The 24,156-nt window shown below is 47.8% G+C and overlaps 3 protein-coding genes, 23 non-coding genes and 1 pseudogene across 26 annotated transcripts; all 27 read left to right on the top strand.

The window, feature by feature from the left end:
- The first annotated feature begins 3,175 nt into the window (after positions 1-3,175).
- LOC146203623 (uncharacterized) lies at positions 3,176-4,123 on the top strand. Its single transcript, XM_084585722.1, has one exon. It carries the CDS (start codon positions 3,191-3,193, stop codon positions 4,121-4,123), a length of 933 nt encoding a protein of 310 aa, XP_084441848.1. The 5' UTR covers positions 3,176-3,190.
- A 161-nt stretch (positions 4,124-4,284) lies between these two features.
- On the top strand, positions 4,285-4,356 carry TRNAQ-CUG (transfer RNA glutamine (anticodon CUG)). Its single transcript has one exon. It is a non-coding gene; the product is annotated as a tRNA-Gln (tRNA).
- Positions 4,357-4,440: 84 nt separating this feature from the next.
- On the top strand, positions 4,441-4,512 carry TRNAE-UUC (transfer RNA glutamic acid (anticodon UUC)). Its single transcript has one exon. It is a non-coding gene; the product is annotated as a tRNA-Glu (tRNA).
- A 5-nt stretch (positions 4,513-4,517) lies between these two features.
- On the top strand, positions 4,518-4,589 carry TRNAQ-CUG (transfer RNA glutamine (anticodon CUG)). Its single transcript has one exon. It is a non-coding gene; the product is annotated as a tRNA-Gln (tRNA).
- An 80-nt stretch (positions 4,590-4,669) lies between these two features.
- TRNAE-UUC (transfer RNA glutamic acid (anticodon UUC)) lies at positions 4,670-4,741 on the top strand. The gene has a single exon. It is a non-coding gene; the product is annotated as a tRNA-Glu (tRNA).
- A 5-nt stretch (positions 4,742-4,746) lies between these two features.
- TRNAQ-CUG (transfer RNA glutamine (anticodon CUG)) lies at positions 4,747-4,818 on the top strand. Its single transcript has one exon. It is a non-coding gene; the product is annotated as a tRNA-Gln (tRNA).
- Positions 4,819-4,899: 81 nt separating this feature from the next.
- Positions 4,900-4,971, top strand: TRNAE-UUC (transfer RNA glutamic acid (anticodon UUC)). The gene has a single exon. It is a non-coding gene; the product is annotated as a tRNA-Glu (tRNA).
- Positions 4,972-4,976: 5 nt separating this feature from the next.
- Positions 4,977-5,048, top strand: TRNAQ-CUG (transfer RNA glutamine (anticodon CUG)). Its single transcript has one exon. It is a non-coding gene; the product is annotated as a tRNA-Gln (tRNA).
- Positions 5,049-8,739: 3,691 nt separating this feature from the next.
- LOC146203615 (uncharacterized) lies at positions 8,740-10,036 on the top strand (annotated as a pseudogene).
- Positions 10,037-10,187: 151 nt separating this feature from the next.
- On the top strand, positions 10,188-10,259 carry TRNAQ-CUG (transfer RNA glutamine (anticodon CUG)). The gene has a single exon. It is a non-coding gene; the product is annotated as a tRNA-Gln (tRNA).
- Positions 10,260-10,338: 79 nt separating this feature from the next.
- On the top strand, positions 10,339-10,410 carry TRNAE-UUC (transfer RNA glutamic acid (anticodon UUC)). The gene has a single exon. It is a non-coding gene; the product is annotated as a tRNA-Glu (tRNA).
- A 5-nt stretch (positions 10,411-10,415) lies between these two features.
- On the top strand, positions 10,416-10,487 carry TRNAQ-CUG (transfer RNA glutamine (anticodon CUG)). Its single transcript has one exon. It is a non-coding gene; the product is annotated as a tRNA-Gln (tRNA).
- Positions 10,488-10,564: 77 nt separating this feature from the next.
- Positions 10,565-10,636, top strand: TRNAE-UUC (transfer RNA glutamic acid (anticodon UUC)). The gene has a single exon. It is a non-coding gene; the product is annotated as a tRNA-Glu (tRNA).
- Positions 10,637-10,641: 5 nt separating this feature from the next.
- TRNAQ-CUG (transfer RNA glutamine (anticodon CUG)) lies at positions 10,642-10,713 on the top strand. Its single transcript has one exon. It is a non-coding gene; the product is annotated as a tRNA-Gln (tRNA).
- A 75-nt stretch (positions 10,714-10,788) lies between these two features.
- On the top strand, positions 10,789-10,860 carry TRNAE-UUC (transfer RNA glutamic acid (anticodon UUC)). The gene has a single exon. It is a non-coding gene; the product is annotated as a tRNA-Glu (tRNA).
- Positions 10,799-12,114, top strand: LOC146203608 (uncharacterized). The gene has a single exon (XM_084585721.1). It carries the CDS (start codon positions 10,924-10,926, stop codon positions 12,112-12,114), a length of 1,191 nt encoding a protein of 396 aa, XP_084441847.1. The 5' UTR covers positions 10,799-10,923.
- A 3,678-nt stretch (positions 12,115-15,792) lies between these two features.
- On the top strand, positions 15,793-15,864 carry TRNAQ-CUG (transfer RNA glutamine (anticodon CUG)). Its single transcript has one exon. It is a non-coding gene; the product is annotated as a tRNA-Gln (tRNA).
- Positions 15,865-15,941: 77 nt separating this feature from the next.
- On the top strand, positions 15,942-16,013 carry TRNAE-UUC (transfer RNA glutamic acid (anticodon UUC)). Its single transcript has one exon. It is a non-coding gene; the product is annotated as a tRNA-Glu (tRNA).
- A 5-nt stretch (positions 16,014-16,018) lies between these two features.
- Positions 16,019-16,090, top strand: TRNAQ-CUG (transfer RNA glutamine (anticodon CUG)). The gene has a single exon. It is a non-coding gene; the product is annotated as a tRNA-Gln (tRNA).
- A 73-nt stretch (positions 16,091-16,163) lies between these two features.
- On the top strand, positions 16,164-16,235 carry TRNAE-UUC (transfer RNA glutamic acid (anticodon UUC)). The gene has a single exon. It is a non-coding gene; the product is annotated as a tRNA-Glu (tRNA).
- A 5-nt stretch (positions 16,236-16,240) lies between these two features.
- TRNAQ-CUG (transfer RNA glutamine (anticodon CUG)) lies at positions 16,241-16,312 on the top strand. Its single transcript has one exon. It is a non-coding gene; the product is annotated as a tRNA-Gln (tRNA).
- Positions 16,313-16,387: 75 nt separating this feature from the next.
- Positions 16,388-16,459, top strand: TRNAE-UUC (transfer RNA glutamic acid (anticodon UUC)). The gene has a single exon. It is a non-coding gene; the product is annotated as a tRNA-Glu (tRNA).
- Positions 16,460-16,464: 5 nt separating this feature from the next.
- TRNAQ-CUG (transfer RNA glutamine (anticodon CUG)) lies at positions 16,465-16,536 on the top strand. Its single transcript has one exon. It is a non-coding gene; the product is annotated as a tRNA-Gln (tRNA).
- Positions 16,537-16,611: 75 nt separating this feature from the next.
- Positions 16,612-16,683, top strand: TRNAE-UUC (transfer RNA glutamic acid (anticodon UUC)). The gene has a single exon. It is a non-coding gene; the product is annotated as a tRNA-Glu (tRNA).
- Positions 16,684-16,688: 5 nt separating this feature from the next.
- On the top strand, positions 16,689-16,760 carry TRNAQ-CUG (transfer RNA glutamine (anticodon CUG)). Its single transcript has one exon. It is a non-coding gene; the product is annotated as a tRNA-Gln (tRNA).
- A 5,119-nt stretch (positions 16,761-21,879) lies between these two features.
- On the top strand, positions 21,880-21,951 carry TRNAQ-CUG (transfer RNA glutamine (anticodon CUG)). Its single transcript has one exon. It is a non-coding gene; the product is annotated as a tRNA-Gln (tRNA).
- A 106-nt stretch (positions 21,952-22,057) lies between these two features.
- On the top strand, positions 22,058-23,409 carry LOC146203597 (uncharacterized). Its single transcript, XM_084588843.1, has one exon. The coding sequence runs from the start codon at positions 22,085-22,087 to the stop codon at positions 23,339-23,341; it is 1,257 nt and encodes a 418-aa protein (XP_084444969.1). The 5' UTR covers positions 22,058-22,084; the 3' UTR covers positions 23,342-23,409.
- The last annotated feature ends 747 nt before the right edge of the window (positions 23,410-24,156 follow it).

Genomic DNA, 24,156 nt, shown 5'->3' with positions numbered 1-24,156 from the left:
TGGTCGGGATATGTAAATTTATTAGGCGTTGCATTTCGGACTTAAAGAGTAACCAGTTAGATTCAAGAGAGCGTAGTGAAAAACCAGACGAAAAGTTATCAAGGAAAGCAGCAAGATCGCGGTTAAAGCCAACGTAGTTACCTTTATTATAGAGGGTAAGCGTTTTCTTGATCTTTTTCGCGTTTCGTAAATCACAAGAAAATGTAGCATGAATGGCCATGTGGTCGCTGAGCCCTTTATTGTAAGTGATGGGTGAGAAGCTATTAGGTTGTGATGTCAGCACAAGGTCCAGAATATTAGCAGAATGATCTGTTAAACGAGTTGGACGGTCGATTATTTGATCTAATCCAAACGTGAGGCAGGTGTGAACAAATTCACACTCAGGGTTAGATTTTGAAAGCGTGGAAGCAAGATCCGACCAGACGATAGATGGAAAGTTGAAGTCGCCAAACAATAAAATTGGAGTATTGGTATAAAGGGTCGTTAGCGTGTTTAGGGCATCATGCAACAAGGAATTAAATAAAGGATCATTGTTTGGGGGGCGATAGCATATACCAATGAGAACACGTGGATAACATGCATTACAGCAGAGCCAAACCATTTCCAATTTGCTTGAAATTGTCACACGTGAGCAACGTAATGAGCGATCAGTGGCAATGAGAACCCCCCCACCCCTCATTTCGCTACGATCTGCTCGAAATATATCAAAATTCGGAAGGGAGGGTGGCGTACTGCAATTACTCGATAAATGTAGCGACAATTAATGTCAGGGGCTTGTCAACGAGGCGAAGGCAATATCAGCTTAGCCGCCTATGCATGAAAAAAGAGCTTGACTTAATTGCGGTACAAGAGACAAAGGTGGAAAAGCAAGAGCAGACCGATCGTATGGTGTCGCCTTTTAAAACCAATTACAACATCTGTGTATGTCATGCCGTCGGAAAATCTGCTGGCTGTGTTGTGTTGATACGTAAAAGTGTTGGAATTATAGAGGAAATGATTACTGTGTCTGAAACGGGACGCCTTATCGTCTTGGATTTTTCGCTAACTGAAAAAGGGTGGCGCTTGATTTGTGTCTATGCTCCCAACAGTGTATGTGAGCAATGTCATTTTTTTGAAGACCTTAAGCAATATATGCAATGTGACAGGTACGTTATTTTGCTTGGAGATTTTAACTGTGTTTGTTGTTCCGAAGACCGGTCTAAACTGGTATATACAAGTGACCGAAGCGCTGACTTGCTCCTATCCTTAGTGGCTGACTATAACATGGAAGATCTAGGTCGCACGATAACGATCGGTGGGCGGCCACAATTCACGCACACCCAGCGAAATAGTCAAGCAAGGCTTGACAGAGTTTACGTATCGCTTCCGTTGGTGCCACACTGCAATAGTTATACAGTTATACCTGTTTCATTCTCCGATCATTGCCTTGTGAGTTTCACCATTGGCAATAAGCCAAAGCAGCAGCGATTCAACTGGAACCTGTGGAAGTTCAACGCTAAACTACTCGATGATGAAGCTTTTGTTAACGGAGTCAAGAAAAAACTGGGGTGGCTAATGAATAATGAGCCAGAAAATTACGGATTTGCCTGGGAAGAATTTAAAACTGAACTCGAAATGGCTGCGATTGAAAGAGGGAGCATCAAGCGTCGAAATGAAATGAAGAAAGAAAAAGAACTGCAATGCCAGCTGGAATTTTTGGTAAACACAGTGAGTTCCGAACCGGAAAAAGTGGCAGCCGAAATAAGAAGAACCAAAAGTGAACTGGAGGTTATAGACAACGAAAAATACAGGGCAGCTCTGATTCGAGCGCGGAGCGAACGCTTATGGCTTGGGGAAGCACCATATAAACGATCTCTAAGCGACGAGAAAAGGCATGCATCAAAAAACGAAATCAGACAGATCCGCTATCAAAACGAGGTGACGGGTGAACAAAAATTGATAGAGCAAGCTTTCGTGGATTATTATAGCCAGTTATTTAGCAACGTTACCCGAGTCAGTGACGATTTCATGACGGAGTTTATGTCCGTATATGCCAAAGATAGAAGATGACGACAAAGAACGCCTGGAGGAAGCGATAAGCGTGCGCGAAATTGAGACTGCTATCGAGGAAATGCCTGCAGGCAAGTCACCGGGACCAGACGGACTTGGAGCCGCATTTTACAAGGCTTTTGCCAATGAGCTGGCATATATACTGCACCGCGTGTTCAATGAGGCCTATAATAAAAGTCAGGTGCCACCGTCCTTTCGAGCAGCCCATATCGTTCTGATCCCAAAAACGAATGACCGTGAAAAGCTACTGTCAGTAACATCGTACAGGCCTATCAGCCTTACAAATACTGATTACAAAGTATTCATGAAGGTACTGGCGAAGAGGGTGCAAAGCGTGATTAAACAGCTTGTCGGGCCGCATCAGACGTGCGGTATCAAAGGGCGAACAATCCTTACCAATACGCACATTGCCAGAAATGTGTTAGAGTGCTGCGATGACATGGAAGGTCAAGTTGCTATGCTGCAATTCGACCTGGCGAAAGCATTTGATAGGGTTTCACATGAGATTCTGTTCAGCATATTAAGGCATGTGAATGTTGGCCGCACCATTTTAGATGGCGTAATGATGGCCTACAAAGATTGTGCAGCACAGCTCATAATAAATAAATCTCTTACAGAGAGAGTGCCTATACGATCTTCTGTAAGACAAGGATGCCCACTGTCACCCCTATTGTTTGCTATTTATGTTGAACCTTTTTGTTTAGCAGTGATTCGTCAAACAGCCATAATAGGTTTTAAGATACACTCTACAGAGGTAAAATTACTGGCGTACGCTGACGAAATAGCCGTATTCTGTCAAGATCGCCAGAGTGTGTTAGGGGCCGTCAATCTTGCTAAGAAGTTCTGTAAGCTCACTGGTTCAGAGTTAAACTGGGAAAAAAGTGTTGGTATATGGCATGGCAACGGGGACATTAAGCTAGATAGGTTTGCATGCATGAATTGGGTAACCACACCAACGACGTATTTTGGTGTACCACTCGAGCACTATCAGAATCCCGCAGAGTACTGGAGTGAGGCAACGGATAGAATGAGGGAGAAGATGGGAAATTGGCAGGGTCGTGGCCTTTCAATGTTTGCGCGTGCCACTGTGTGCAATTTGTTTTTGATAGCTAAAGTATGGTACGTGCTGTAGGTGCTGTGTATGAGCCGTGCCAATGTACAGAAAATGCACCGAGTTTTTGCTGTATTTATATGGGGCTCAACTTGGGAGAGAGTCAGCCGCACTAATCTTTTCCGCTCAGTCCGCGATGGAGGCCTGGGCCTATCTCATTTGTTTATTAGGCAGATTGTGTCACGTTTCTTTTTTCTACGGGATCAAAGGGACAGTTTCTTGCGCACAGTTATGCAAGTTCGACTCGCGAGAGCGCTGCCTGAATTCATTGTTACAACCAGTGATATAAGGTGCCGTCGCGTGACTGGATACTTTCATGAAGTTGTGGTTTCTTTCCGTATGCTGCATGCTCAGTTCTCATTGAATTACCTGTGTTCTGTTACAAAAAAGAAATTGTATGCTGACTTGCTGGAAAACCTACTACCAGCTCCATTGTACAGAGTAATTTACTGTGAAGGCCCAGGAAGGGATGTGTTGAAGAGGGTCAAAAGAATGCCAGTTAGACCTCACATTAAATCCTTCTTTTTTAAGTTACACACGAACACCCTCCCCGTAAAAGCATGGCTACACCAGAAGGGCATATTCGTTCCATGGACAATTAATTGTCTATTGTGCAAAAAAGCGGAAACAATTGAACACGTTTTCATCGAGTGCTGGGACCCTATCTTCCATTGGGACATATTGCAACGAACTCTAAAGAAACAGCTGCCCATTACACCCTACGGCATCCGGTTTCTCCCAGTGAAAAGTGATGAAATTCCCTATGACATGCTTATGCTCCTAGGCCTTCACAGTTTGTGGCAAACAAGAATGGCAGTGCGTCACGCAGATCCAAATGTTCTCTCTGTACGCGAAAATTTCATTCAGAGTATGGTATACATGAGAGAAGTGTATCAGGCATTACCCGAACCTCCTGAGTGGATCGATGTATTTGATGAGTTAGTGTGCCTGAAGAAATTTTAATTTGTGTCGCCAGCTGAAGACAGGTTGGCGTATTTTATCTCTTGTAAACTGTGCATTGTCCGGCAATAAAGAAAAAAAAAAAGAAAGAAAGCGGTCTAGTGGCTAGGATACCTGGCTTTCACTCAGGAGGCCCGGGTTCGATTCCCGGCGTCGGAATGAGCGGTCTCATAGTGTAACGGTTAGCACTCTGGACTCTGAATCCAGCGATCCGAGTTCAAATCTCGGTGAGACCTGCTCTTCTGTTTTTTTTTTTTTTTTTGTTCTTTCCATCTGATTTTAGAGCCCCCTGTGCATGCGTTTAAGCTTCCCCGCTGTGTTCCGGCGTGGTCTAGTGGCTAGGATACCTGGCTTTCACCCAGGAGGCCCGGGTTCGATTCCCGGCGTCGGAATGAGCGGTCTCATAGTGTAACGGTTAGCACTCTGGACTCTGAATCCAGCGATCCGAGTTCAAATCTCGGTGAGACCTGCTCTTCTGTTTTTTTTTTTTTGTTCTTTCCATCTGATTTTAGAGCACCCTGTGCATGCGTTTAAGCTTCCCCGCTGTGTTCCGGCGTGGTCTAGTGGCTAGGATACCTGGCTTTCACCCAGGAGGCCCGGGTTCGATTCCCGGCGTCGGAATGTGCGGTCTCATGATGTAACGGTTAGCACTCTGGACTCTGAATCCAGCGATCCGAGTTCAAATCTCGGTGAGACCTGCTCTTCTGTTTTTTTTTTTTTTGTTCTTTCCATCTGATTTTAGAGCCCCCTGTGCATGCGTTTAAGCTTCCCCGCTGTGTTCCGGCGTGGTCTAGTGGCTAGGATACCTGGCTTTCACCCAGGAGGCCCGGGTTCGATTCCCGGCGTCGGAATGTGCGGTCTCATGGTGTAACGGTTAGCACTCTGGACTCTGAATCCAGCGATCCGAGTTCAAATCTCGGTGAGACCTGCTCTTCTGTTTTTTTTTTGTTCTTTCCATCTTATTTTAGAGCGCCCTGTGCATGCGTTTAAGCTTCCCCGCTGTGTTCCGGCGTGGTCTAGTGACTAGGATACCTGGAGGAGATTCTACTTCCGGCCGCCGAGGTGAACGGACGTGCCATCATGTGCTCCGACGGAGCGGTAACAGCGGCCCAGCTGGGTCGCGGAAACAGGATTGCGGACTTACCGGACCAGGATTATCAAGTCGTTTTGCCTCAACTGCCATCAGGTCGGAATGTTTTAAATACTGTTTTTCTGCATGCTGATGTGAGATGTCGGCCGTATCGCGTGGAAGACTTCCGTGATGCGTTGGATGGTCTGGATATGCTCCCCGAGGTGATCGCCTTGGGGGCGTACCAGATGAATCACGTCTGGGCGCTTACATTCAAGAGCGGAGACGGGATGAAGAAAATGTTGGCCTTGCGTGATTTCAGGGTGAAGGAACGACGATGCGTCATCATCGATCCAATGAACCAGGACGTGAGGCTGAAGTTGCACTGGCTTGTCTACGGTGTCCATGACGACGTGCGATCTGCCCTTGCACATTTTGGGAAGGTAACGGACATTTCGAAGGAAAAGTGGCGGGTCAGTGGCGTTGCGGACAAAGCATCAACGACCAGAGTAATTGGGCTCAAGCTGAAATCCGGTGTTTCGGTGGACGACCTCCCGCACCAGCTCCGCGTAGCAGGCGAGTTGGCTCTGGTGGTAGTGCCGGGCAGAGCTCCGCTTTGTCTCCGGTGCCGGACTGCGGGGCACATAAGACGCGAGTGTCGTGTTCCTCGTTGCACCCGATGCAGGCGCTTTGGTCATCGGGAAGACATGTGCGTTAAAACTTACGCGAGTGTTACTGGACCACTGCAACAAGAGGACGCTTCAGACCTCATTATGGATGAAGCCGACGCCGAGGAAGCAGCGAAAGGGAGGCTGCAATTGTCCACGCGATACCCTAACGCGTCTTCCGAAAATTCTGAAGGCTCCACGCAGGCCGCAAGCCGTGACACGAAAAGCGAGACACCTGCTACACAGGTAAAGACGCCTTCGGAGGCTGCTGAGAAGTCCTCCGAGAGCACCTTGTCGGAGGGCCAGCCAGACGAACACGCCCAGGACGGCGTGCAGCCACCTGGAGTTACGAAGGCTGCGTCTAGTAGTGACCGAAGAGCAGCGTCAGCCGCAGGCAATGGAAGTCAGCGGGAGCCGATGGAATTAACTGTGAACTCAAAAAGAACGCACGGGGACAGCGTGGGAGCAGGAGACGGCCTTGACTACACTAACAACGAGGGACCACCCCCCAAAGCCGCCATGCCACGGCGACCTAGCTTCAGACCGAAGCCAAACATCTCCCTCGACCGGAATACGGTCGGGACACCACCCTCGTAGCAAAGAGCGATTGTGAAGTTTGTGCATAAGGAACTGGACAAACCCTTCAAGGTGCTTCGACCGAGAAGCAAGGTCTCTTCGCAGTGGCTACGGGCTCAACCAAAAAAGCAAGTGCACATGCTCAACTGCTTCCCAGACTGCCTAGGAAAGCGCCGTGCGGTCCTTTTGTTTTGAAATTAAATGGCAGTAAACCTCCAGTCTGCGTTACGTGTAGCCACATTAAACGTTCGCGGAATGGCAGCGAGGCGGCGGCAATATCAAGTTAGTCGGCTATTTCTTGAAAACGAATTGGACTTGGTCGCTATACAAGAAACGAAGGTAGAAAGCGAAGAACAAACGGACCGCATGGTGCAACCATTCAGAGATAGGTACAATGTATGTGTGTGTCATGCTGTTGGCAATTCGGCAGGGTGTGTAATTTTTATTTGCAACAGTCTGGGCATCGTCGAGGAGGCAGTCACTGTGTGCCCTTCTGGACGCCTGATTGTTGTTGACTTTTCCTTCTCTAATTTGAAATGGCGTATGATATGCGTCTATGCACCTAATAAGGAAGGAGAGCGTAGGTTGTTCTTCGAGCAGCTCGAACAGCATTTGAAGGGTGAAAGATGTGTTATGGTGGGTGACTTCAATTGTGTATGTATGCCTGAAGATCGCGTAAAACTTCAGCCTGTGAAGGACCCTAGCGCGCACTTATTAAGGACGTTAACCACAGAGTATCATCTAGAAGACGTTGGTTGGCTTTTATCACCTAGTGGACAACGCCAGTACACACATTTCCAAAGAGAAAGTCATGCGAGGCTAGATCGTGCATACATTTGCCTAGAACTCGCGCCTCTGTGCCGAAGTTATGAAGTTAAGCACGTCTCTTTTACAGATCACAGCCTAGTAGTTTTTTGCATAGGAGCAAAGAAAAATAAATCTAAATTTAACTGGGAGCTTTGGAAATTTAATTCTAAACTTTTGGAGGATGAGAGCTATGTGAACGAAGTAAAGGAAATGTTCAACGCACTGTTCGCGACCAAATCAGGGGACTGGATGAGTGAGTGGGAAAGTTTTAAGAACAATATAAAAATGAGAGCAATAGAAAGAGCAACCATTTTACGACATGTCAGTAAAGAGAACGAGAAAGATCTGCACCGTCAACTCAACTTGTTGCTGAACCTAGATAGCGGGACGCCTGGATTGTGGTCGAAGCAGATTAAAGAAGTTAAGAATAAACTTGAGCTTATCGATGAAGAAAGATATAGGGGAGCTATTGTGCGAGCACGAGCAGAGCGATTATGGGTTGGCGAGACACCGAACAAGCGCTCACTTGGTGACGAGAAAAGATACGCGGAAAAAAACAAAATTCAAAAGATACTTTACCATAACGAAGTTGCAACAGAATGCGAGGTTATCAAAGAAGCGTTTGCAGTGTACTATAGTGAGCTACTTGGGCGGGCTAAGCAAAGGAAAGAACAATTCGAAAGTCAGTTTTTGCAGACCATGCCCAGGCTTGAGGATGAAGTTAAAGCCAGGCTTGAGCAACCAATCAGTGTACTTGAAATTGAGCAGGCTATAGAAGAAATAAGCGCTGGAAAATCACCCGGTCCTGACGGATTAGGGGCTGCTTTTTACAAGAAATTCAAATCAGAAGCCAGCAGGGCATTGTACTGCGTAATAAAGGAAGCATAACACGTTAAACAAATGCCGCCATCTTTCAAAGCTTCACATATTGTCTTAATTCCTAAATCAGATGACGCAGTCAAACTTCTATCGGTGGGGTCCTATCGGCCTATAAGCCTCACAAATGTGGATTATAAATTGTTTATGAAAGTGTTGGCAAGGAGGGTGCAAGGTGTCATTAAACAGTTGGTAGGTCCACACCAAACGTGCGGCATTAAGGGCCGCACTATCTGTACGAATGTACACACAGCAAGATGCGTTTTAGAGTGTTGCGATGCAGACGGAAGACATGTAGCAATGATACAGCTTGACTTGTCAAAAGCATTTGACAACGTTTCACATGACGTCCTTTTCACCATTTTAGAGCATATAAATATCGGAAGTGTTATCGTAGATGGAGTCAAAATGGCATACGCTGGGTGCTCTACCCGTATTATTGTAAATAAAAGTCTTACTGACGCAATAGCCGTGCGATCGTCAGTGAGGCAAGGATGTCCATTGTCCCCTCTTCTATTTGCCTTGTATCTACAGCCCTTTTGTTTAAGCCTGATTAATATTGAAAGAATCCGTGGATTCAAGCTACAAGCATCCGAATTGAAAGTACTTGCGTACGCGGATGATATAGCATTTTCTGTGTGAACCGACAAAGCGTAAGTGAGGCAGTCGAGGTTGCTGGCGGTTTTTGCACCGCAACTGGCTGTGAGATTAACTGGGAAAAATCGGCTGGCTTTTGGCATGGTAACTGGAACGAAAGACCAGAAACGTTTGCAAACATGCGATGGACATCGTTGCCTACGAAGTATCTGGGTATGCCACTTGATAGCTATCAAGATAGCGAACAGTACTGGCGTCAAGAGACAGAAAGGGTCAGGGAAAAGACGCAAGGCTGGCAAGGCCGTAATTTGTCCATGTTTGCCCGCGCGACTGTCTGCAATCTTTTCTTGATATCCAAGGTGTGGTTCGTACTCCAATTTTTGTTCATGAAACGCACAAATCTGCAAAAAATTCACAGAGTGTTCGCGGTTTTCATTTGGGGGGCAAGTTGGGAACGTACTAGTAGGACGAATTTGTTTCATTCTGTTTGTAATGGTGGATTAGGCCTGTCTCACCTGTTTCTAAGACAAATTGTGTCGCGATTTATTTTTCTGCGGGACCATAAAGACTATTTTTTTGCGCACAGTAATGCAAGTGCACTTAGGCAATGCCTTACCTGAATTTATTGTGTCATCATGCAATGACGGTGGACGCGCAGTAGCTGGGTTTTGGCGAGAAGTTGTACTTGCATTCCAAATCTTAAAGGCTCGATTTTCCCTTGAGTACTTAAGTTCAGTGCAAAGGAAAAAACTGTACAGAGACCTACTGGATACAATGTTGCCAACACCCAGGTACCGAACAATATACTGTGGAGGCCCAGGAAATGATGTTTTAAAGAGAGTTAAAAAGATGAATATTAAGTCCAGCATTAAAACCTTCTTCTTTAAACTTCATACAGGCACGCTCCCAGTTAAGACTTGGTTAGAGGAAAAGGGAATATTCGTTCTATGGACAACTAACTGTATATTATGCAAGAAACCAGAAACAATAGATCATGTATTTATTGATGGCTGGGATCCAGTCTTCTACTGGGACATCTTGCAAAGGACTCTAAAGAAAGACCTACCAATAACACCGTACGGAATCCGTTTTCTACCAATTGAAAACGATGGAGACATTCCTTATGACCTAATCATGGTTCTGGGGCTCCACAGCATATGGCGAACAAGGATGGCTGTTAGGCACGCCGATGTAAACGTCCGTCCAGTCAGGGAGAATTTCATTGAAAGCATTATGTACTTACGAGATGTTTACCGTACATTGCCAGAACCTCCAGACTGGATTGGCGTCCTAGATGAACTTGTTCATTTTAGGAAGTTTTAAGCATTCACGCTGACCAAGGCATGGTCACCGTGTTTTATCTGTATATATCTGCAGTGTATTTGTCAAAGCAGGCAATAAAAAAAAAAAAGTGGCTAGGATACCTGGCTTTCACCCAGGAGGCCCGGGTTCGATTCCCGGCGTCGGAATGTGCGGTCTCATGGTGTAACGGTTAGCACTCTGGACTCTGAATCCAGCGATCCGAGTTCAAATCTCGGTGAGACCTGCACTCCTTTTTTTTTTTTTTGTTCTGTCCATCTGATTTTAGAGCCCCCTGTGCATGCGTTTAAGCTTCCCCGCTGTGTTCCGGCGTGGTCCAGTGGCTAGGATACCTGGCTTTCACCCAGGAGGCCCGGGTTCGATTCCCGGCGTCGGAATGTGCGGTCTCATGGTGTAACGATTAGCACTCTGGACTCTGAATCCAGCGATCCGAGTTCAAATCTCGGTGAGACCTGCTCTTCTTTTTTTTTTTTGTTCTTTCCATCTGATTTTAGAGCCCCCTGTGCATGCGTTTAAGCTTCCCCGCTGTGTTCCGGCGTGGTCTAGTGGCTGGGATACCTGCCTTTCACCCAGGAGGCCCGGGTTCGATTCCCGGCGTCGGAATGTGCGGTCTCATGGTGTAACGATTAGCACTCTGGACTCTGAATCCAGCGATCCGAGTTCAAATCTCGGTGAGACCTGCTCTTCTTTTTTTTTTGTTCTTTCCATCTGATTTTAGAGCCCCCTGTGCATGCGTTTAAGCTTCCCCGCTGTGTTCCGGCGTGGTCTAGTGGCTAGGATACCTGGCTTTCACCCAGAAGGCCCGGGTTCGATTCCCGGCGTCGGAATGTGCGGTCTCATGGTGTAACGGATTCCACTTCCGGCCACCGTGCGTGGCGGGCGTGATTATCATGGGCTCCCAAGGAGCGGATTCAGCGGCCCAGCTGGGCCGTGGTATCAGGAACACGGAAAGGCCTGCCAAGGAATATGAACTGGTTCTACCGCATCTGCCTACAGGTTCGAGTGTTTTGCATACTGTTTTTTTGCACAGCGACGTAAAAGCCAGGCCTTACCGGGTGGAGCACTTTCGAGACTCCCTCGCTCGTCTTTCACTGCTGCCGGAAGTGGTTGCCCTCGGCGCATATCAAATGAATCACGTATGGGCGGTAACGTTTAAAGGTGAAGAGGCAAAAGCGAAGATTTTGCAAGCTCAAGCTTTTGAAGTTAAGGAACACCGATGCGTTGTCATTGACCCCTGTAACCAAGGAATCAGGTTGAAACTTTTCTGGCTGCTTCACGGCGTGCACGACGATGATGTGCGAGCAGCGTTGGCGGCTTATGGAAAAGTAACGGAAATATCAAGAGACAAGTGGAATGTGCAAGGATGTGTCGACAAGGCTTCAACGACTCGAACGGTCACGCTGAAGCTAAAAGTGGGCGTTACCATCGAGGACCTGCCGCATCAGCTTCGGGTCGCCGAGGACGTCGCACTCGTCCACGTCCCAGGCAGAGCCCCGCTTTGCCTCCGGTGCCGCGGGAAAGGACATATACGTCGTGAGTGTCGTGTGCCGCGCTGCGGGCTGTTTCGTCGCTACGGCCATGACGAGTCCCAGTGTGTGCGCACGTATGCCAACGTTGCAGGCCCCGTGCCGAGTGAAGTGGCAGGCGAGCACTTGATGGACGCAGTGGACGCCGAGGAAACTAGCAGTGGAACCAATGAGGATGCAGAGCTGAAAGAAGAATCCTCTGAGAAGACCCCTGCCCTTAAAGAACCCTGTGAGTCAGATGTGATTGTTCCGTTGCCGAATGTTGCTGGGTCCGAGACACCCACGAAAGAAGACGGCAATGCCAGTGCTGCAAGCCCAGCTTCGGCTACGCAACACAGTGAGGAACAGGGGGACACTGAAGCTGAGATGCCAGCTGCTTCTACCTTGTCTGTGAAGCGGGTGCACGAAGACAGTGTTAACGAGGAATCAACCCAAGGAGGAGCGGAAAGCGGACAGCCTCCACTGAAGGCGGCCCCCCTTCGCCGGGCGTCCTTCAAGCCAAGGCCAAACGTGCCCCCAGACCGGAGAACTGTGTCACCTGTGCCTCCGCCATAGCGGGGGTACCCTTTCCGGTCGAGACGTTACAAGCCCGGTCCATGATCGGGAGCAGCGCTTGGAACGACGGACGGACTCGCCAAAAAGGAAGAATGGTCATCCCGTGCAACAGATCAACCGCAATGATGTCTTTCTGCAAAAGCGATGTGAGTGATATATGTTTCGCGATTTATAATTTCTTGAGATGGCGACCAATTTAACCACTAGCTTGCGCGTAGCCACACTAAATGTGAGGGGGCTGTCAACGCGTCGGAGACAACTGCAGCTGAACCGAATTCTGCTGGAAAATGAAATTGATGTACTAGCAGTTCAAGAGAGCAAAATGGAAAGCGAACAACAAACAGAGAAAATGGCTGAAATATATCGTTCTAGATATAGTGTTTGCGTTTGTCATGAGGTTGGAAGATCGGGGGGATGTGTCATTTTCATTCGAAATTGCATAGAGTGTGTGCAGTCTGTGTTCTCGTGTGAGAGTGGTCGGCTTTTGATATGTGATTTCAGTTTTTCTGGATTGGACTGGAGAGTGATCTGCGTTTATGCGCCGACTAGAACGTTTGAGCGGGAAGAGTTTTTTCACTATATGAAATCCTTCCTAATACATGAGAGGCGTGTTCTCCTGCTTGGAGACTTCAACTGTGTCTGTAGACCGGAAGATAGAACAACAGACCGTGTCCTTCGTGACAAGAGTGCAGAGTTACTTATTGACATTGTTATTGAGGCAGAGCTTGAAGATGCTGGCTGTATAATGACGCATGAAGGCCAAGCAAAGTTCACGCACTTTCAAGGTAGCTGTCATGCAAGGTTGGACCGAATATATGTTCCCATTGATTGTGTGCCCTTGTGCTCGGAATATGAAACACTTCCCATGAGCTTTAGTGACCACTCCCTCGTAATGATTACTCTAGGCATGAAAAGTAAGGCAACAAAGTTCAATTGGGAGCTATGGAAATTTAATGAAAAGCTGCTGCTGGATGAGGAGTTTACCACTAAAGTTAAAGAATATATTAAGCATATGTTACAAAATGACTCTAATTTTATACAAGCATGGGAGCAGTTTAAGTGCGAGATAAAGATAGCTGCTATTGACCGAGCATGCACTCTCCGACGTAAAGAAAGAGAACAAGAAAAAGAACTTCGTAGCACACTTGAATACATGCTTAGCATGGAGACCGTTAAGCCTGGCTTGTTCGCCCAAGATATTAAAAAGATAAAAACCAAACTTGAGGTGATGGACGAAGAGAAGTATCGCGGTGCGGTGATAAGGGCACGCAGCGAAAAATTGTGGCTCGGAGAGACGCCCACGAAAAGGGCACTTAGTGACGAAAAAAGGTACGCAGTGTCAAAAGAGATAAAAGAAATCTGCTATCAGAACGTAGTTACCTCGAAAAAAAAACGATTGAACGGGCGTTTGTAGAATTTTACAGCGAATTGTTTAGCCTGAAAACACCGGACATTGAACGCTTCAGAAAAGACTTTCTGTCGCTGATGCCAAGAGTAGAAGACGAAGTGGCGCAGACACTTGAAGCAAGTATTACTTGCGAGGAAATTGAGGCCGCTATCGGGGAATTAAATTCCAATAAGTCACCTGGACCAGATGGTCTTGGTGCTGCCATATACAAGGCCTTTCCAACTGAAATGGCTGTTTTACTGAAAAGAGTTATTAGTGAATGCTACGAAAAGAAGGTACCTCCTCCGTCTTTTCGAATGTCACACATTGTACTAATCCCGAAAACAGATGACCATGTTAAGCTTCAGTCTGTAGCGTCTTACCGTCCTATAAGTCTAACGAATGTTGACTATAAAATTTACATGAAAGTATTAGGGCGACGACTCCAACGTGTAATTACTTCTCTTGTAGGCCCACATCAGACATGCGGTATAAAAGGAAGGACCATTTTTACTAACATACACGCAGCAAGGAGTGTACTCGAATGTTGTGACGCGATGCATGACCACGTAGCCATGATGCAATTAGACCTCCACAAAGCATTTGATAAAGTGGTACATGAAATTTTGTTCTCTGTTTTAGAGTATGTCAATGCTGGTTCCGTGATTACAAAGGGCGTGAAAATGGTTTACGAGTGCTGTTCAGCGAGACTGGTCGTGAATAAGCAGTTAACTGATCGTATACCTGTTCAGTCGTCAGTAAGGCAGGGCTGTCCTCTGTCTCCCCTTTTGTTTGCGCTTTATCTGGAGCCTTTCTGTCTAAGATTGCTTACAAGGCCAAACATACGCGGTTATAGATTTTTTCAAAGTGAAGTTCGGGTTTTGGCATACGCGGACGATATTGCGGTTTTTTGTACTGACCATGAGAGCGTGCAAGAAGTTGTAAAAGAAGCCACTGCTTTTTGCACTGCAAGTGGAAGTGAAATTAGTTGGGCAAAGTGTTTAGGATTTTGGCACGGAAACTGGCAATACGCGCCTGCATTATTCTCCAGTATGCAATGGACAACAACGCCAGGCAATTACCTTGGTGTGCCACTAAAGCATTACCGTGAAAGCAAGGAATGTTGGGCCGGTGAAGTTGAGCAAGTGAAAACCCAAACAAACAAATGGGGAGGGCATAACTTTTCTATGTTCGCAAGAGCTACCGTTTGCAATATGTTCCTAGTTGCAAAAATTTTTTACATGCTGCAAGTGTTATCTATGTCAAGAATCTCTGTTCAAAAACTGCATAGGGTATTTGCCACGTTTGTGTGGGCTTCAACATGGGAGCGTACCAGTCGATGCAATCTTTTTCATACGGTGCATAACGGTGGACTGGGCTTGTCACATTTATACTTAAAGCAGATTGTAACAAGGTTCTTTTTTTTGCGCGAACAAAGCGATGTTTTTCTTAGAACGGTAATCCAAGTGCGATTGCGGGATTCACTGCCGGAATATGTAGTTTCCACTATGTCTACAGGGACAATGGCTCTAAGTGCTTTTCTTCGCGAAGTTGTCGCGTCCTTCCAAATAGTGAAGGCGAGATTTTCAAATGAGTATATGTGTACTGTTACGCGAAAACGGCTGTACAAGGATTTATTGGAAACCTTTTTACCTGTGCCTCTTTATCGCGCTGTATATGCTTTGGGTCCGGAGCGGGACGTGTTGAAGAGAGTGAAAAGAATGCCCATCAGATCGTCCGCTAAATCTTTCTTTTTTCAATTGCATACCGGCACTCTTCCGGTGAAGCCATGGCTGGAAAGCAAAGGCCTTTTCGTGCCTTGGTCTGCTGACTGTTTAATTTGCAAAAAGCTGGAAACCATAGAGCATATTTTCCTTGATTGTCACGATGCGGTTTTTTTGTGCGACGTGCTACAGCGTACTATTAAAAAGGACTTACCAATAACGCCGTTTGGCATACGCTACCTTCCATGCGCCCAGCCAGGAGAAGTGCCCAGGGATTTATTAATGGTCTTGTGTATGCACAGCATATGGAGAACGCGGATGGATGTTCGCCATGAGCATGTTGTCGTACACCCAGCCCATCAATACTTTGTTGAAAGCGTAATGTACACGCGTGATGTTTTCGGAGGGCAATCTGAACCCCCAGATTGGCTGCCAGTCTTGGACAAGCTCATGTCACCTAATCCATTCTACCACAAGAAACCTGTAAGAAAGTGACTTGTGTTTTTAATTCCATGCGACTTTTCATCGTTCTTTGTAGCTGCCAAGTCGGTAATAAAGAAAAAAAAAAGTCTAATGGTGTAACGGTTAGCACTCTGGACTCTGAATCCAGCGATCCGAGTTCAAATCTCGGTGAGACCTGCTCTTCTTTTTTTTTTTTGTTCTTTCCATCTGATTTTAGAGCCCCCTGTGCATGCGTTTAAGCTTCCCCGCTGTGTTCCGGCGTGGTCTAGTGGCTGGGATACCTGGCTTTCACCCAGGAGGCCCGGGTTCGATTCCCGGCGTCGGAATGTGCGGTCTCATGGTGTAACGGTTAGCACTCTGGACTCTGAATCCAGCGATCCGAGTTCAAATCTCGGTGAGACCTGCTCTTCTTTTTTTTGTTCTTTCCATCTGATGTTAGAGCCCCCTGTGCATGCGTTTAAGCTTCCCCGCTGTGTTCCGGCGTGGTCTAGTGGCTAGGATACCTGGCTTTCACCCAGGAGGCCCGGGTTCGATTCCCGGCGTCGGAATGTGCGGTCTCATGGTGTAACGATTAGCACTCTGGACTCTGAATCCAGCGATCCGAGTTCAAATCTCGGTGAGACCTGCTCTTCTTTTTTTTTTGTTCTTTCCATCTGATGTTAGAGCCCTCTGTGCATGCGTTTAAGCTTCCCCGCTGTGTTCCGGCGTGGTCTAGTGGCTAGGATACCTGGCTTTCACCCAGGAGGCCCGGGTTCGATTCCCGGCGTCGGAATGTGCGGTCTCATGGTGTAACGATTAGCACTCTGGACTCTGAATCCAGCGATCCGAGTTCAAATCTCGGTGAGACCTGCTCTTCTTTTTTTTTTGTTCTTTCCATCTGATGTTAGAGCCCTCTGTGCATGCGTTTAAGCTTCCCCGCTGTGTTCCGGCGTGGTCTAGTGGCTAGGATACCTGGCTTTCACCCAGGAGGCCCGGGTTCGATTCCCGGCGTCGGAATGTGCGGTCTCATGGTGTAACGATTAGCACTCTGGACTCTGAATCCAGCGATCCGAGTTCAAATCTCGGTGAGACCTGCTCTTCTTTTTTTTTTTGTTCTTTCCATCTGATTTTAGAGCCCCCTGTGCATGCGTTTAAGCTTCCCCGCTGTGTTCCGGCGTGGTCTAGTGGCTGGGATACCTGGATTCTGCTTCCGGCCACGCCAGTGAACGGACGCAGGATGCAGGGCTCCTCAGGAGCGGCTTCAGCGGCCATGTCAGGCCGCGGTAACAGGACTGCTGAACAGGACAATACTTACCAGGTTGTTTTGCCTGCACTGCCAACAGGTCGGTTTGTTTTGAATACTGTTTTTTTGCATGCCGATATCAGGGCCCGCCCGTACCGGGTGGAAGATTTCCGGGATGCTTTGGCGCAACACTCGCTAATCCCCGACGTTATCGCAATGGGGGCGTATCGGATGAGCCACGTCTGGGCCGTCACCCTCAAAGATACTGAAGCGGTGAACAAGATTGTAAGTGTAGGTGAGCTGTGTGTAAAAAACGGTCGCTGCTTGGTGATTGACCCGGCGAACCAGGACGTGCGGCTGAAACTCCACTGGCTGCTACACAACGTGCCAGACGAGGATGTTCGCGCTGCATTTGCGCCGTACGGAAAGGTGTCGGAGGTTTCCCGGGAGCGCTGGCGTGTTAAAGGTATGCTAGAAAAGGGCTCCACCACTAGACTCGTCACGCTGAAGCTGAAAGCTGGCTTGAAGCTCGACGACCTGCCGCATCAGTTGAATGTTAGCGGCGAGCTGGCGCTAGTGATTGTGCCAGGCAGACCCCCGTTGTGCCTACGCTGCCGGAGTACGGGTCACATCCGCAAAGAGTGCCGGGTTCCTCGCTGCGGAACCTGTCGACGGTTCGGGCATGAAGACAGCCAGTGTGCACGAACCTACGCTAGCATTGCCGGACCTGGGACCAGCGAAGACTCGTCCGAGTTAATTATGGACGAGGCGGATGCGGAGGAGGCTGCTGACATTAGAGGTCAGTCAACGAAACAGGACGCGCCTTCCATGACGGTTTTAAAGAAGAATAAGGTGGCGGTCTCTAATGAACAGAATGAAACTCTGCATGTCTTGAACGTTTCATCCCAGGACCATGAAAGCGCGTCAAAGGAAGCGTCAGAAGACGTAATCAAATTTTCTGTTGCTGAGGACCATCTCAGTACTGAGCCTTCCTGTACTGATGCCATGGAGGTTGGGCCGGAGACAGCAGCCTTAATTGCCGCGAAACGTCCGCACGAGGAGAGCGTCGAGGAGACTCAGCTGCCAGGCGGTGTTTGTGGTGAGCCGCCTCCGAAAACTGCGGGCATCCGAAGAGCAACTTTGCGACCGAAGCCGAACTTCTCGGCCGACACGCGGCAGGCGGGGAAACCGCCTCCGTAGTTTTGTGGTGTCCTGAACGATTTGTGGGTCGGCTGCCTACCGACCAGCGTCAGGAACATTCTGCAACCAAGAGGGGCGTGTGTGAGCAAAAATGACAGACGGTGCTTGGACTTCGTTTGAATGCAGCCCGATGTTCTGCTGGGAGGACATTACATGCACACATACGCCGCTGTTCTTCAGAAGCGGAGGCCACGCAACCATGAAGGTAGGCACCATGCTGGTACGGGCGTCTCTTTCTAATTCATGACTCTTAAGCTTAATTCGCCGTTACACGTAGCTACTTTGAATGTCAGAGGGCTGGGAGCGAGAAGGCGACAATGCCAGCTCAGTCGCCTCCTTTTGGATAATGACATAGATATAGCAGCTGTGCAAGAGTCAAAGATTGAGAGCCAAGAAAGCACTGACCGTATGGTGGCTTCTTTTCAAGCAAACTTTTATGTGTGTGTATGCCATTCTGTTGGTGTATCGGGTGGATGCCTTTTATTTATACGTAACACGCTGAGAGTAAGCGTAGAGTCCGTTTTTGCCTGTCCAAGTGGTCTGCTTTTGGTTACTGATTTTACCTACTGTAATTTATGCTGGCGTGTTGTGTGTGTGTATGCTCCCAATTCAAAATGCGAACGTGAATCGTTTTTTGAGTCTATTGAATTGTGGCTGAAGACTGACAAAATCTTGCTTGTACTTGGTGACTACAACTGTGTGTGCTCAGCTGTGGACCGAGCGGCGAAGTGTAAACCTCGAACAGACAGAAGCTCCGACCTGTTGAATGCACTTGTGCATGAGTATGGCCTTGAGGATGTTGGCAGTGTGTTCTCCACTGGAAACCAGCCAGAGTTCACGCACTTTCAGCGAGATAGCCATGCTAGATTGGACAGGGTGTATGCCTCGGTTGATCTTGTTTCCCTATGTACTGCATATGAGGTCAAGCCTGTGTCTTTCAGTGATCATTGTCTCGTGAGTGCAGTGTTTGGTAGGAAAGGAAAGATATCGCGCTTTAACTGGCACCTATGGAAACTGAATGCCAAGCTTCTCGCCGATGAAGAGTTCCTTATGGAAGTTAAGACCGAGTTTGAAAATCGTCTTGCTATGCGACCAGTAAGTTTTGCAGCGGAATGGGACAGCTTCAAAGAGTGGGTCAAATTGAAATCTATAGAAAAGAGCAGTAAGGTGCGGCATAAAGAGAAAGAAAAAGAAAAGGAACTGAATGAACAACTCCAGTTTCTTTTGAGCATGGAAAGTTCAGTGCCAGGGCATTTCTCCAGTAAAATACGAGAGATAAAAAGTGAGTTGGAAACAATCGACAGTGAAAGATACACAGCGGCTGTTATACGTGCAAGGGCTGAAAAACTTTGGGCTGGAGAAGTACCGACAAAACGAGCGCTAGCAGACGAGAAAAGATACGCCTGCCAGAAAGAAATAAGGAGTATAAGATATGCCGGCCATATCACTGAAGATGCTAAAGATATTCAGCGTGCGGTAACAGAGCACTTCGAAGAACTGCTTAGCGCTAAGCTTGAGACTGTAGGTGGCTTTCGAAAAGATTTTCTAAGACTGATGCCTGCACTGGATGACGAAAGTAAAGCGCGCCTAGAAACACCGGTAACGTTGCAGGAGATACTATCTGCAATAGATGACCTGACACCTGGGAAGGCCCCTGGGCCGGATGGTCTAAGCGCCGCATTCTTTAAAACTTTTCAGCAGTATGCGGCTCAGTTTATGCTCTGTGTAATCACTGAAGCTTATGAACGTAATACTGTTCCATTGTCTTTCTCTACATCGCACATTGTTCTAATACCCAAGACAGATGATCCGGAGAAACGACAGTTGGTGGGGTCATATCGACCGATAAGCCTCACCAATGTTGACTATAAGGTGTACATGAAGGTTTTAGCAAAAAGACTGCAAAGCGCAATAAAAACTTTGGTTGGGCCTCATCAAACGTGCGGCATCAAGGGTCGATCCATTGCCACGAATATACATGTCGCAAGAACCGTATTAGAATGCGTTGATGCACTCGGGGGTCAGATAGCCATGATGCAATTAGATTTGGCGAAAGCCTTTGACCGTGTTTCTCACGAAATTCTTTTTTTCCATTTTAGAGCATTCTAACCTTGGTGAAGTCATAGTGGAGGGTGTTAAAATGGCTTATGCGAACTGCACGACCCGTATTATAGTGAATGGTGAACTGACTGACATCATTGCAGTACGGTCATCAGTAAGGCAGGGCTGCCCGCTCTCACCCCTGCTTTTTGCACTGTATTTAGAGCCACTTTGCTTGGCTATCATTGATAGCGATCGCATTTTAGGATTCAAGCTGCAATCAGCACACGTGAAAATGCTAGCATACGCTGATGACATTGCAGTCTTTTGTGCAACCAGAAAGAGCATCTGTGAAGTCACGGGTGTCGTTCAAACATTTTGTGATCAAACCGGATGTAAGATCAATTGGGAGAAAAGCTCTGGGTTTTGGCACGGTGATTGGGACGTTACACCTGATTTCTTCTGTAAGCTGCGATGGTCTGCTCTCCCAACGCGATATCTAGGAGTGCCTTTAGATTGTTATCGAGATCCCAACTTGCACTGGATGGAAGAAACATCCAGAGCGAAAGAAAAAGCGGATGCGTGGCAAGGAAGGCAACTCTCAATGTTTTCGCGCGCTTCTATTTGCAATGTTTTTCTTATTTCGAGGCTGTAGTACCTCATGAATGTGTTGTGTGTCTCACAAACCTCAATTCAGAAAATGCACCGCGTTTTTGCTGTTTTTATTTGGGCATCCACATGGGAAAAAACCGCCCGGACGAATTTGTTTGTCCATTTGTTCTTGCGTCAAGTGGTTTCGCGATTTATATTCCTGCGTGATCAAAAAGATATCTTTCTAAGAACTGTGATGCAAGTGCGATTGCAGAGGTTGCTCCCTGAATGGATAGTGTCATGTGAAAGCATGCCTGGTACTGTGACTGGCTACCTGCGCGAGGTTGTTTTTTCGTGCAAGTTGCTGGAAGTGCGGTTTTCTTTTGATTACCTTTTCAATGTTCCCAAAAAAAAACTGTATAAAGATCTCATTGACGTGATGCTGCCGGTGCCTTTTTACCGGGCATTACACTGTGGAGGCCCAGGGCAGGACGTTTTGAAAAGAGTCAAGAAGATGCCCTTGAGGCCATCTGCTAAAACGTTCCTTTTCAAACTTCACTCTAATACGCTCCCTGTTAAAACCTGGCTGAATGAAAAAGGTATCTTCGTCCCATGGACAACGAACTGCCTGTTGTGCAAAAAACCGGAGACAATTGAACACGTCTTCTTACAGTGTTGGGATGCTGTTTTTCTATGGGACGTCCTCCAAAGGACAATTAAAAAGGAACTTCCCCTAACTCCGTACGGTATCAGATTTCTACCAGTGCAGAACGATGATGCACCTTATGATTTAATTATGCTTCTTGGCCTCCATAGTTTGTGGAAAACACGAATGCAGGTGCGTCACGCAGATATAAATACACGATCTGCGCGTGAAAACTTCATTGAAAGTGCGGTGTATATACGCGAATCTTTCAGGATGCAGCAGGATCCACCACAATGGCAATGTCTATTTGATGAGTTGGTGAACCTGAAAAGATTTTAGCCGCGTACGCGTTAGCTCAAGTGTAGTTGACGTGTTTTATCATGTGTATTTTGTTTTGTGTTTCACGGCAATAAAGAAAAAAAAAAAAAAAGTGGCTGGGATACCTGGCTTTCACCCAGGAGGCCCGGGTTCGATTCCCGGCGTCGGAATGTGCGGTCTCATGCTGTAACGGTTAGCACTCTGGACTCTGAATCCAGCGATCCGAGTTCAAATCTCGGTGAGACCTGCTCTTCTTTTTTTTTGTTCTTTCCATCTGATGTTAGAGCCCCCTGTGCATACGTTTAAGCTTCCCCGCTGTGTTCCGGCGTGGTCTAGTGGAGATTCTACTTCCGGCCGCCGAGGCGAACGGACGTGCCATCATGTGCTCCGACGGAGCGGTAACAGCGGCCCAGCTGGGTCGCGGAAACAGGATTGCGGACTTACCGGACCAGGATTATCAAGTCATTTTGCCTCAACTGCCATCAGGTCGGAATGTTTTAAATACTGTTTTTCTGCATGCCGATGTGAGATGTCGGCCGTATCGCGTGGAAGACTTCCGCGATGCGTTGGATAGTCTGGATATGCTCCCCGAGGTGATTGCCTTGGGGGCGTACCAGATGAATCACGTCTGGGCGCTTACATTCAAGAGCGGAGACGGGATGAAGAAAATGTTGGCCCTGCGTGATTTCAAGGTGAAGGAACGACGATGCGTCATCATCGACCCAATGAACCAGGACGTGAGGCTGAAGTTGCACTGGCTTGTCTACGGTGTCCATGACGACGACGTGCGATCTGCCCTGGCACCTTTTGGGAAGGTAACGGACATTTCGAAAGAAAAGTGGCGTGTCAGTGGCGTTGCGGACAAAGCATCAACGACAAGAGTAATTGGGCTCAAGCTGAAATCCGGTGTTTCGGTGGATGACCTCCCGCACCAGCTCCGCGTAGCAGGCGAGTTGGCTCTGGTTGTAGTGCCGGGCAGAGCTCCGCTTTGTCTCCGGTGCCGGACTGCGGGGCACATTAGACGCGAGTGTCGTGTTCCTCGTTGCACCCGATGCAGGCGCTTTGGTCATCGGGAGGACATGTGCGTTAAAACTTACGCGAGTGTTACTGGACCACTGCAACAAGAGGACGCTTCAGACCTCATTATGGATGAAGCCGACGCCGAGGAAGCAGCGAAAGGGAGGCTAGAAGTGTCCACGCGATGCCCTAACGCGTCTTCCGAAAATTCTGAAGGCTCCACGCAGGCCGCAAGCCGCGACACGAAAAGCCAGTCACTTGCTACACAAGTAAAGACGCCTTCGGAGGCTGCTGAGAAGTCCTCCGAGAGCACCTTGTCGGAGGGCCAGCCAGACGAACACACCCAGGACGGCATGCAGTCACCTGAAGTTACGAAGGCTGCGTCTAGTAGTGACCGAAGAGCAGCGTCAGCCGCAGGCAATGGAAGTCAGCGGGAGCCGATGGAATTAACTGTGAACTCAAAAAGAACGCACGGGGACAGCGTGGGAGCAGGAGACGGCCTTGACTACACTAACAACGAGGGACCGCCCCCCAAAGCCGTCATGCCACGGCGACCTAGCTTCAGACCGAAGCCAAACATCTCCCTCGACCGGAATACGGTCGGGACACCGCCCTCGTAGCAAAGAGCGATTGTGAAGTTTGTGCACAAGGAACTGGACAAACCCTTCAAGGTGCTTCGACCGAGAAGCAAGGCCTTTTCGCAGTGGCTACGGGCTCAACCAAAAAAGCAAGTGCACATGCTCAACTGCTTCCCAGACTGCCGTGGTAAGCGCTGTGCGGTCCTTTTGTTTTGCAATTAAATGGCAGTAAACCTCCAGTCTGCGTTACGTATAGCCACCTTAAACGTTCGCGGAATGACAGCGAGGCGGCGGCAATATCAAGTTAGTCGGCTATTTCTTGAAAACGAATTGGACTTGGTCGCTATACAAGAAACGAAGGTAGAAAGTGAAGAACAAACGGACCGCATGGTGCAACCATTCAGAGATAGGTACAATGTATGTGTGTGTCATGCTGTTGGCAATTCGGCAGGATGTGTTATTTTTATTCGCAACAGTCTGGGCATTGTCGAGGAGGCAGTCACAGTGTGCCCTTCTGGACGCCTGATTGTTGTTGACTTTTCCTTCTCTAATTTGAAATGGCGTATGATATGCGTCTATGCACCTAATAAGGAAGGGGAGCGTAGGTTGTTCTTCGAGCAGCTCGAACAGCATTTGAAGGGTGAAAGATGTGTTGTTATGGTGGGTGACTTCAATTGTGTATGTATGCCTGAAGATCGCGTAAAACTTCAGCCTGTGAAGGACCCCAGCGCACACTTATTAAGGACGTTAACCACAGAGTATCATCTAGAAGATGTTGGTTGGCTTCTGTCACCTAATGGACAATGCCAGTACACCCATTTCCAAAGAGAAAGCCATGCGAGGCTAGATCGTGCATA

This window comes from Amblyomma maculatum, chromosome 1, assembly GCF_055883805.1.
Source record: "Amblyomma maculatum isolate TAMU_Amacu chromosome 1, ASM5588380v1, whole genome shotgun sequence".
Lineage (NCBI taxonomy): Eukaryota > Metazoa > Arthropoda > Arachnida > Ixodida > Ixodidae > Amblyomma > Amblyomma maculatum.
Note: the sequence above shows the minus strand (reverse complement) of the source record. Positions and strands in the feature narration are given on the sequence as shown.